The following is a 12,114-nucleotide window of genomic DNA, read 5'->3' as shown; positions in this document are numbered from 1 at the left end:
ATAAAGGCTGTGCGTCACAACTAACCCACGATTACATACGTAAGGTTTCAAATTAAACTAGCAGCCCACGGCCGGTAAAACGATAAATAAACCGTGCACTTACCAAATGTAAGACATTTCCACAGTTCTTTGTCCCGCCTCCGAACGGCAGAAGTATATTATGATTTTCCTTTTCGTGTAAACAACAATTACAAACTATAAACAAAAAAAACTTTAAATGTTTATCCAAATTCTTTCCAAAGTTACACATGTCCAATATCTAACCAGACAGCAGGTCTGAAATGTACGGGGAGGGGGGGTTTATTCCGTACTGTGGTGAAATAACACCCCCTTCATACAGAAGCTATGTATTTTCCCAAACAGTCTACATAATGTGTAAACAACAGCTAGATTAACTTTATTTCCTGGGCTCGGACCGCGGGGTTTGGGGAAAGAAAGGGGGATATAGTTTATCCGACTAGTCACAGGCAGAGATAACAGTGAACGTCACTGCGTCCTGCCACTATGTAAATTAACCTTCACGTTCCTTTAGTAGTTGTATTGGCTCTTGTTATAATAGATCCTTCTACAAGCCCTCGTAAACTATCGGGGTTTTTTTCTTTCCATATAAATTTACTTGTATTTGATTCATGGGACACGCTTCTTTCGTTCATGTAACCCCGCTGAACATTGGAACGATAACATCTTGAGCAGTGATTCGCTTTCCGTCGGGCCTATTGTCAGAGGCGCTGGGTCTATTGTATGACTTGTGGCATCTTTAATGGAGAACGAGAACAAATAAGGCCGGCAGGCCTACGGGCGAATCCGACGAGCAGCAAATACGTTTGCACAAGTTTTCTTGCAATGTGATATATTCCGAAAATTCCCTTTTTTTAAAATAGCCCTTTAACAATTTTGGTTTCAAATAACTGTATCAACCCGGAAAACAATAGTTCATCAGAATAGCACAGATAATTTTAATCTTACATGATAGTTGCACACGTGCACGAAGTTATCATTAAAGGGCGATTTAAATGTAATTGTATTTTTTGAATATCCAAGGTACGTACACAGCACCCGGCGGTTGTAACGTTCATCTCGTTTCATCGGCCAATGTAGTTTTGTAAATGATTTGGCATTGCAGCACCGTCACGCGAAAAACTGGCAATAAACAAAAGCTTACTGTCGACGTATGGAGCATTAAAAAAAAACTGTGTTCCTTTAAAATCTTTATATTTTATATAATGAGTGGTAACATATTTCCTAAGTCTGTGAAGTGTTTAAAAGGTACATGCATTCTCAAGTATTGTTGTGAAACGGAGGGCATATTTTCATTAAAACCTTATTTATTGCTCAAAACCAGAATATACCAAACATCAACAAAATAGCTTTTAAAATTTAAATCTATATTGTAATATATATACTTCTACATGTCTTGGAAGGACAGTGTGCTCGCGTGTATATATATGTATATAAAGGAACCATATATCTAAGTGTAATTTGACAATTATATTATACATTTTATATATATATATATATATACACATTATATATATATTAATGTATAATATAATTGTTAATAATTGATACGTAATAGTGAAATTATATAAAGAACTGTACAACAGTGAAATGCATTTAGAAAGGGGTTTTGTTTAAGAAATAGCTGGCTCATTCATTTTAAGGGATATGGTGTAGAATTGGTTGGAAATTAAACTGTCGCAAAGACAAATGTTTTGCTAACATATAATGTGTCTGTACATTAGGGTGTGCAACAATTATTTTCTCACGTTACAGTAAGTTTGAAGGTAATAATTGATTAGAGCCGGCTTAAACGCGGTACCAGACATTCAGTGTTAAACTTGAATGAACAGCATCATTTAGGCCTATATGAAATGGGCTTCCATTCTCTATCGCTTTGGCAGATTGTAGGCGGGTTTCAGGAATGCGTTAAAAATATTACCTTCGCATTTAGTCATGGAAAAGAAAAAGGACAAGATGTCAACGTTTCTGAATGTAACCTATTTTTTTTATTTCGGTGCCTTCTGTATAGTAAACATTTTAAGTGACAACACGGGCATATGATCACAATATCACAATCATGAAAATTAGAGACGACATTAACAATCACTCGAGGAATTCATGAGGCATTTAAGCAACACAGGTTACACGTCCGCAAGTTTTTTTTTTATCTTTGTAGTACAATAGGTTTACACGTTTCACTACATTTACAGAAAGAAATGAAAAGGGACCTGTTAGTGACCACATACATCGAATTATGCACAACACAAACTAAAGGCATTCATCAATATTGTCCCCTTCTGATTCTTTGCAGGCAGTGTTGTAAACTGGATATAGGGATTATTTTCAAAGTACTTGTTCGTTTTAAACAAGGAGTGCATTTCTAGCCCCGTCTTTGGTCTAAAAGTAAACATGGACCATTTTGTAACCAAATGGCAAAAAAAATGACCGAAAGGTTAGGCGTTATGTACGTAAGGTTATGTATGAAAAAAAACCCAAATTATAATTGTTGATGTAAAAAAATGTTACCGCTAATACTGGCATTAGCAGCTAGCAACAAAGAAAGGATAACTTATAATACTGCAAACGTGAATAATGTTGGAGCATTTGAAACAGACCCTGCCTAATTTAAACTTAGTTGGAATGCTGTCAATTTAAATACACAGTCTACATTAATTTAACTAGTGGCTTCCTATCTAACCCGCCTCAAATTGCACATTGCTGAAATTGAATAAACAAAACAATCCTACGGGATTTGACAAGATGCGGACAAAAAAATGGGGACGAATAAAAATACCTGGGCTTCTTATTTTTGAGAATTCTTTACAACGCAAATGTGTGTAAAATGTTAACTTACAGTCTTTTTCGGAGGGGTTTGTTAGTGTATTAGAGGGTTTGAAGAGGGCCCCTGGTTTTGATGCGTGAAGTAATCGGAAAGTCCTCCTGAAAGTCCCGTTGTGAAACTTGGCAAAGAAGGTCTGAGAGATTCGCAGGGGAGAGTGGAAGGCGCCTGTGGAGACGTCGAGGACGCTGTCCTGGCCGTCATTGAAGTGCTGCTTTGAGAAGTCATTGAAGGATGAGGAACGTGGGGGAAAAAGTAACTTGTCTGTCCTGCCAACAGGTTCACCGAGCAAGGGTTTAACGAATACGTGCCCGAGCAAGGAACCGAGAGCCCACATGGTACAGAGGCAGCCAAGGCGGCGGCGGCCGTGAGGTGGTGAGTGGCATAGGGGATATCTCCATTCACAAGTCTATCTACACTTAGCCCATTTGATGTTGGGAATGCGTGGTTGCTTGTCAGAGAGTTCTGAGTCAACACTGAGTTGTAGGACATCGGGTGACTGGGGTAAGGTGAGGTGGCTCCATTGTAGCTTAGTGCGCTGCTTGCTCGGGGGTGATGGAGGGACAGGAATGGAGATACGGGCCAATACAAGGAACCTGCCCGATCCATGAATGTCAGTCCAGTCGAGGTGAGGCGCGCTCCCCGCTTGAAAGCCAACTTTGCCCTTGATGTGGTGGACCTTCTGCGAAGTTTGCCCGTGGTCCCACCTATAAAGACATCGTCGCTGGAGGGATCCAACATCCAGTAATTCCCCTTCCCAGGGTCATCGTAGTGTCGAGGAACTTTCACGAAACATTTGTTGAGGCTCAGGTTGTGCCTGATGGAGTTCTGCCAGCCTTGCTTGTTTTCCCTGTAGTAGGGGAAATTCTTCATGATGAACTCGTAGATGCCATTGAGGGTCAGCCGCTTCTCGGGGCTCTGTCGGATTGCCATCATGATCAGGGCGTTGTAACTAAAGGGAGGCTTCTCGTATTTGCCGTTCTTCTTCTCCCCTTCCTTGGTGCCTGGCTCCCCTTCCTTGCCCTCGGCCTTCTTCTCCTCCTGCTTGTCCTTATCTTCCGAGCAGGGCGGCTCGGCCGAGCTGTCACTTTTACTGAGTAGGTTCTCAGATTTGGAGTCCACGGCTGGCGAGATGTTTTTGTCCTGGTCTTCGGAGGCAGCTCGGTGACGGGTGTCACTCTGCACCGCTTCGGGCACCAGGCTGTTTATGCTGAACGATGATTTGGGAATCATTTTCACTTCTTTCCTCTCTCCCATGTCCAACATCACACACAGGTAAAATTGCAGCAGCACAGTTGGACTGCAATCGCCAGCGCTGGCAACTCATGTAGCAATAAAAAAAAAGAGCCACTACTTCATGTTCTTAAAAAAAAAGCCCACGTCGAGCGGAGCGAGTTTCCTGCAACTCACGGCGGCCCCCGGGCGCTGGGGCTCCAGAGCCGCACAGCAACCCATTCACCCGCTGCCCAATCACCGCCGCGCCTCCGCGTCGCGCCTCTGCGGCGCTGGGGGCCGCGGCCAATCAGCGCGCCGGAGCCGCGGAGGGATACGCAGAGAGGGCGGGACAAGGGAGGGGCGGGAGAGGAGGGGGGAGAGGGGGAAAGAGAGAAAGAGAGAGGAGAGAGAGAGAGAGAAGTGGGAGGAAGGGAGAAGGAAGGGAAAGGGAGAGAGGAGAGATAGAGAGAGTGAGAGAGGAGGAGGGGGAAGGAAGGGGGGAAGAGTGAGGATGGCGGGAGAGGGGAAAGAGAGAGGGAAGAAGTGGAAAGGAGGAAGGAAGGGGAAGTAAGGAGGGAGGATGGTGAGGAGGGCGGGAGAAGGGATAGAGAGAGAGAGAAGGAAGGGGAAAGGGGAAGGAAGGAGGTAGGGAAGAAGGAAGGGGCAGTGAGGATGGAACGGGGAGAAAGGGGGAGGAAGAGAAGGGGAGAGAGGGGAGGGAAAGGGAGAAGGGGAAAGAAGGAGGGAGAAGAATAAAGGAGAAGGGGAAAGGAGGGAAGGGGAGAGAGGGAAAGGGGAAATAGAGAGGGGGAGGGGAGAGAGAGGGGGTTGGGCAGGATGAGGAAAGGAGAGGGCGTATCACTTCACCTCACTTCACTTCACGTCCTGGCCCCATACTCCCCCCATCTTCTCCTTCCACTCCCTCTCCTACAAATGCATCGCAATTCACCCACCCGTGCCCCTGGATAATAGCCTTCGGTACGTCAATGTTTTTATGTTTTTGCTCTGGAAGTTTGTTTATACTTTCAATGAAGCGAATTAAAATAGAGGAGGGCTGGGGATGGGAAGGTGGGTGGAAGAAAGAAAGAGAGAGAGAGAAAGAGAGAGAGAGAGGAGTCGTGGTACTACTTTATAACTCGGTGGGCGCGATAACAGTTTCCAAAACCAAAAACGAAATCCCTGGCGTGGGGTCGGGAACGGGGTCGGGGTCGGGGTCGGGGCCGGTCGGTTCCACCTCCACCTCCGTCTGATCGACTTCGCTCAACACGCCAGCTTCAGGCCGGGTCGGACGGGGCGAGGATGTGTGTCCTTCGGCCCACGGTGAGCTTTTCTTTGGAGGGGGCGGCAGAGGCGGGGAGCTCCCCACCCCACCCGTCCCGGATCTGGTCACTGAGTCCCTCGCCGCCCCCTCCCTCCCTCCTCCTCTAAGTCCGGCCACTGTCTGCAGTTTGGACGGATCGCCCTGCATCCAACCCCCTGGCAGGGTTGAGGCCAGCGCCCAACCCAAACCCCAGGCTGGATGGTGGGACGCTGCCGGCGGGCCGGAGGTGGGGCAAGTCCCGGGACGATCAGCCAGCGGGGGTCAACCATGCCCCACGCCCCGCCGGGGGCAGACGGGACCTGATCTCTCCCTCCCTCACTTGCTTTGATTTGTTTTATTCCCCGACTCCCATTTTGGAGCCATGATGGCGGATGGAGCAAGCAGACAGACGGCTCCGGATTGATTCTGATGTTATTTTCCTCCCCATTCAATAAAGCCCGAGTTCAGAAGGCCACACTGCAATGATTGCAACCGATCAGCGTTTAAGCGGCGGATCCCGGTCTTGGGTTGTAGACGAGTGTTGTTGGGCTCATGAGCGTGTCTTTAAAGCATGCTTACTTTGTATAATCTTTTGTTTAATGTCTTAAATATTCCCAAAGATAGCCTGCCACAGTGCAAATCCCAGAAATGGTATAAGGCCCAGTGCTGCAAGGCAGCTTGATGTTACAGGTGCAAGACCTTACAAAGTATTGACATTTACAATGCGGTGTTGTTGGTTGATGTTGGGTCTGGATTTTAACTTCGACAGGGACGCGACCAGTGAAGTCAGGACGTTAGACGGGAACTGCACAAACGGCACGATGGCACCAAACGAAAATGGCCCGACACTGTGCGCGGTGAACTCCCGAACCAAGCAGCAGGCCCGGGTCTTCAAATTACATTTTCGTGGTAAAACATGTGATAAATAAAAGACAGTTCGGATTGTGGCCCAATTATGCGCCAGGCGCAAAGTACAAGTCGGCATTCTCTCTCACTGTGTCTCTGCCTATTGTATTGTGATGCCAAGTATTGTTTTCACAAAGAAGACTGTGCATTTTATTTGGATTCATGTAATATGATACCATACATTGATTAAAGGCAATGGAGAGTATAATCATGAATATATATTTATTTTGAGCCTTTGGGCTGCGTCGGAAATAATGAATGGACATATATAAGTTTAATTTAGGTCTAAACCGTAAGAAGTTATTTAAATGGATGTCAGAGACTTAAGATTAATAAAATACATGGACCCTTTTGATGTCGTGCTGTATTTTGCAGGTGACTTCGGAGTTTCACAATTTAGAAAAAACGTGAATTTCAACACAGTCTGAGGACAAAAGGTCAGGTGTAAGATCCATACGCGGTCGGAGATTGTTCTTTACGTGGTGTATGTGTGGGGTGCGCGCACGTATTCAAATAAAGCACATTGTGAACTTGTCTTATTTTCTCCGGCTATAGTTAAAAGTCTAATCTGACCTGCTCGTTCTCTTTACTCAGTGTAGCATGAAATAATTTGGTGTAACTGGATTCCTGGGAAGAGACAGGTTATATAAACATTTACTGATGTGTGGTATCTGCAGTCCTTGTACAATGAAGTGCAGGAAGGAAAGTGTTGATTAACACGAAAAATAACGAGATTAGCTGATTGCATCTTCATATGCACAAGTCGTCATTGGATTGTTTTTTTAAAATGGACACAGCTGTTGTTTGCACTGAACCTCTGTTGTTGCTGTGATTTAGAAGTACTTAAATCAGCGTTTCTGTGTAACAATTTTGAAGCGTTTACAAATGTGTATTCCACGCTGATTTTTTGAACAGCGATAGAATGAAGCAAATGCTGCTGCTCCTAATACGCTGGAATATTTCAGCTTTGCTTCTTTCACATCATTTAAGTTTCAAACATTGGCACAAGGATGTCATCTTTTTTTGTGGGGGATTCCGAACTAGCCCAATTTCTACAAAATTTGAAGCAGCTGTTATATGTTTAAAAGGATCGAAAGTTGATTCATATATTTTTTAAATCTAATGTTTTGGTTTGGTAACTGGAATAATAAACACATTTTTTTCAAACCCTACTAAATAGGCAGAAACACCCGCGTGGAAATCATCGCGAAAAATAACAAAGAATAATAATAATTATTAGCATGGGGTAATAACGTTAATGTCAACAAACACTTGCAACAAAAGAACCCCAAAATAACGAGAGCGGCCTGCGAGCATATTTTTTTGCATTCAAAGCTCAAAGCTCTCCCCCTCTCACCCTCAAATAAGAAAGAAAGGTTTAGGGAAATAGTTTTAGTAAACTGTATTTATTATTTAAAAAATACTTTATTTGTTTTTTTAACCGCAATTGTTGTCTTCGCTTAAGAAGCTCTGACGTTTTGGAAATTAAGTTTTTTTTTCTTAAATTAATGTTGTCTTTGTGTCTGGTGCAGAATTTTACCTTTGACCTTCAATGAAAAGAAATCGTGACAGCGAAGTGGACTTCATGGTATTTCATTTCGCCCGGTGTCGCGGGGTACGCAGGGACTGACACCCGTTATTGGACATACCGGTCTCCGCTTGCACTTTTCCAAACACGATGGCACTTTCTTTTTAATGTTAGGAATTTAAGACGCTGGGTATTTGTTGCATTATTTAGTGCTCGAGTGCAATGTAAGTTAGTTTTGTACATATGTTCAAATAAAGCTGGAAAGTCAGGCTTAGGATTTATAACCAGGATTGGTAATTATCAGGATCGCTGTATTTGTTTGCGTTGAAAGAACACGAGCATTTGTATTTGGACGAAAAGCTGGCACTTCTGTCATTGTAACTAAAATGAAGAATGCGCGACCCGAATAAAGTACCATTGCCTATTAAAATTAATGAATGTGCAGTCGACAATACCAGACCACTGAATTGTTAGGGGTTTTCACATCACGTGAAAAATATGCACTTACACAAACAGAACCGAAACATAGTTGTGTGATTTGGGCCCGAGCGATGGTTTGCCATTTTTAGCTGCAAGTGATCTAAACTGGCCTTAGATTAGAAGATGTTTGAAGGAATTTTGGCGATTCAAATCTTATCCGAGTAACTAAGTCACACACTTAACTGACTGGGCGTTATTAATTAGTGATTGAAAGTTTCTGTATTTATCGTGCGTTATGTTTCTTGGGGTTTTTGTTACAGGTTATATTATTAGGTTTGCGAGAACAGTAGTTAACTAAACTTCCCAGTTAGTGGTCTTCGCACCAGGAAAGTGTTATTTGGTACAGCAGCTATGCCTCGTCACTCATTAACTCCCTGTAGGTTGTCAGCGGCTGATCAACGCAAAAAAAAAACCTCAGCACCAAACTAAATTAAGAGGCCGATGATTAAGATGAACGTTTACCGGTGCTGTCATTTACAGCATCTTTCCATCATAACATTGTGTCACTGGGAAATTCTTTTGAAAACTGCAAACACACACACACACACACACACACACTGACACACACACACACACACACACACACACACACACACACACACACACACACACAGGCAGCAACAAGGAAACCTTTGATTCAGAATATTCATTGACGTAAACAAAGATACCGCGCAAATAGTAATTGTAGCTATCTCCAATCTGGGATCGTTTATGTATTAAAAAAAACTTAAAATCAAGACACTGTTTCAACATTTTTAATGTGGATAGGTAAACAAAAGAACCAGGATTTTAATGTCTCCGCAATGCAACAAATAAGCGAAAGCATTGTTTGTATGGCAACCATAATGGTCCATTACATGTAAATACATCTTTTTATTGGTGGCCAAATACACGATAAACAAAATCATGTTCCTAAGTGCATATGCAAGCCAGATCAAAAACGCATCACTCCACTCAGTCCGCGCTGAACAATCACCGTGAACCGCCGAATATACTTGGTGTATAGATCTTATACCTCTAAATTTCTATAAACGCGCCCCGGCAGACTGAATCATTTACTGCGTGGGTGTTGAGTAACTCCGAGTCGGAGCTTGTTATTCAGTATAATATAACACGCATTCGAGCTGCGAAAGGATTTGGCGCTGACAAAAACCAGAAAGAATATAAAGTAATAATTTAATAAATCAACTTACTCGCAACGTGCTGAACCCGGCATAGTTAAACAATACACGTGGGCCCGTCATGAAGGCGAATAATTTACTAATCAGCTAGAAGCGTGGCATTTTTTTTCTAAGATTACACGAAAGGATTAAATGATTCACTGCTGTTAGCACTGATTTAAAGTGGTTTTGAAATTTGCAGTCGGCGATCGCAATATGGCAAAAATTACATTACTTCCAAGTATCTATTAAATGTTAGATTTGGAAGAATCAGGCAAGTTGCTGAAAATTCGGCACTGGTCAGTGAAAAAAAAATTAATAAATTGCAGGTAGTAATTTTGAAGATTCCAAATACACTACCATGCAATATGGCACGGATATGTTGCCATTTTAATCACCTGGACATTCTCATTCATTTCCACTGTAGGGTTCTCTCTTTTACTGGCACAGCGAGGTGACTGATTTTCAATTTCCCCAATCCTGTTCTTTAAAACATTTATCCCAGTGGCTACGAAATGTTAACAAAGCAATCAGGCACACTTACAGTTACTCCGATAATTAATACTATTATTGACTCGTACGTGCAGGAAAACGACCATTTAAATTGGCTAAAACACGCTGTATGTATTTAACCGAAGTGAATGTGGGACATACGCGAATGATGAAACTTCTGTTTTTATTGTGTAAATGTATGTGGGTGTGCATTTCTATACATATATACACACACACACATATACACACACACACACACACACACATACACATATATATATATACACACACACGCACACACACGCACGCACACGCACACACACACACACACATACACACACACACACATACACACACACACACATATATATATATATATATTTATATTTATATATACATACATATATATATATATATATACATATATATATATACATCTGTGTGTGTGTGTGTGTCTGCGTTTATGTGTGTGTGTGTATATATATGCGTGTGTGTGTGTGTGTGTATATATATATGTGTGTGTGTATATATATAGATATGCACACCCACATACTCAATAAAAACAGAAGTTTCATCAGTCGCGTACGTCCCACATTCACTTCTTTAAATATATACATATACATATATATATATATACATATATACATATATATATACACCTATATACATCTCTGTGTGTGCGTGTCTGTCTGTCTGTGTGTGTGTGTCTGCGTTTATGTGTGTGTGTGTGTGTGTGTGTGTGTGTGTGTGTATATATTGATATATTGATTTATATCGATATATTCACGTATTTGATTTATTTTAAGAGGTGTTCAAATAAAGATATGCCAAATAATATTGGCAAATAATATTATTGTTGTCATTTATCCATTTTAAAATTTTTAATTTGCTCTTACGAAAACTCAGGGTTTGTACTTTTAACTCAATTGCAATTTTAAAATTTGTTGTAACCTGCTACGGGCAATAAGAAAACGGACACAGACTAATGATGAGCCGGTAATCTTATGCGAGCGCCGTGTTCATAAAATGATTGCAAATATTGCCTTTCATCGTCATTAGTATGACGCATCGGATTTAAACAGGTAAAAATATATGCTGGCATTTTCTACATGATGCATTCGGGCTTCACATGAAGAATAATCGCTAATCCTTTGACTACAAAAAAAATCCCGATATAATTGCACGAAATATATAATGAGGTTTATTCTTGCTTGATACTTATTTTTAAATAAAACGCTGCAATTCTTCGAAAGGTCATCCGCATAATATAAACCTCCAACTGCGTAGAAACTATGAAACTAAAGAAAAAAATCAATAAAACGGGTAGAAACCGCAATTGCTCCGGTATAGCTCAAAATATTTCTAATCTATTTAAAATATTACTAGTTTAAAATCTTGTCTAGCACAGTGGAACATGCTTTTTAAACTGCACCAAGACCGCACCAAGATACCGGGTATAAAATCAATCGCCATGTAAACAATACTCTTCCACCTGTAATGATTCAACTGTTCTAACTTCTCCGAATTCAAGTGAAACTTAGTTGATACCACTATTCGAAGTAACAGTTGTGAAAAAAAATCGATCGTTTAAAGGCGGGGAGGGGGGGAATCCTTTAATATTTTGTATGGTTTTGACTCAATATCTTGGCCGATCAAGTCTGAAAATGAATTGTGCTCACAAGCTTGCTGTGCTCATCTCCCGTGCCTCTCTGTCCCACCGTTGCAGCTCTTCGTCCGTTTGCTGTTCCTGAGTACTGAATAGTATCAGTCGGGAATGGTTCACAAACCGGAATGTCACGGAATAAAACACTGCAATCACCTTTTCGATGCTTAGCGTTATTGTCCCGGAAATCGAAACTTCCTGTCTGATATACAAATAAAGATATGGAATTTCGCGGTAATATTAGCATTAGTTTAGTATTTTATTTATAGGTGATTTTGCTATATGTACTAATTTAAGATTCGTTCGTGTTGCCATGATTTTCACAAGAGCGGGAAGAATGATTATAAATATTAAAGAGAACTCTATCAGCGGCGTAATGAGTGTCGGGGCCGCGGCGACAACGCTTTTTGTTGCATCTATCTATGGCAGTTCTCAGCATATTTTCCAAATGAGCCTCTTGTCTTGACACGCTAATGTTACAGTCAATGCTGAGAGTGCACATCATACACAAAGCACTGCAACTAACTAGAG

At 41.8% G+C, this 12,114-nt stretch overlaps 2 protein-coding genes and 1 long non-coding RNA gene across 4 annotated transcripts in view; 1 reads left to right on the top strand and 2 right to left on the bottom strand.

Annotated features, from left to right (window-relative positions):
* Positions 1 to 1,065, bottom strand: part of LOC144597286 (uncharacterized) — a 301,061-nt gene extending 299,996 nt beyond the window's left edge. The window contains exons 1-2 of one of the 2 annotated variants that reach the window (XM_078406426.1): positions 967 to 1,065; positions 104 to 195 (exon numbers count right to left, since the gene is read on the bottom strand). The gene's annotated coding sequence lies outside the window, so the exon portion shown is untranslated. Of the gene's footprint in view, positions 1 to 103; positions 583 to 966 lie in introns of those variants that run through there. The other variant, XM_078406425.1, reaches the window with a different exon arrangement.
* Positions 1,066 to 1,983: 918 nt separating this feature from the next.
* foxg1a (forkhead box G1a) lies at positions 1,984 to 4,960 on the bottom strand. Its single transcript, XM_078406418.1, has one exon. The coding sequence runs from the start codon at positions 4,103 to 4,105 to the stop codon at positions 2,876 to 2,878; it is 1,230 nt and encodes a 409-aa protein (XP_078262544.1). The 5' UTR covers positions 4,106 to 4,960; the 3' UTR covers positions 1,984 to 2,875.
* Positions 4,961 to 5,056: 96 nt separating this feature from the next.
* LOC144597284 (uncharacterized) lies at positions 5,057 to 9,177 on the top strand. The gene is made up of 4 exons (XR_013547718.1): positions 5,057 to 5,374; positions 6,124 to 6,263; positions 6,636 to 6,697; positions 7,793 to 9,177. It is a non-coding gene; the product is annotated as an uncharacterized LOC144597284 (long non-coding RNA).
* The last annotated feature ends 2,937 nt before the right edge of the window (positions 9,178 to 12,114 follow it).

Source organism: Rhinoraja longicauda, chromosome 10 (genome assembly GCF_053455715.1).
Source record: "Rhinoraja longicauda isolate Sanriku21f chromosome 10, sRhiLon1.1, whole genome shotgun sequence".
NCBI lineage: Eukaryota > Metazoa > Chordata > Chondrichthyes > Rajiformes > Arhynchobatidae > Rhinoraja > Rhinoraja longicauda.
This window is presented reverse-complemented; position numbering and strand designations above follow the sequence as displayed.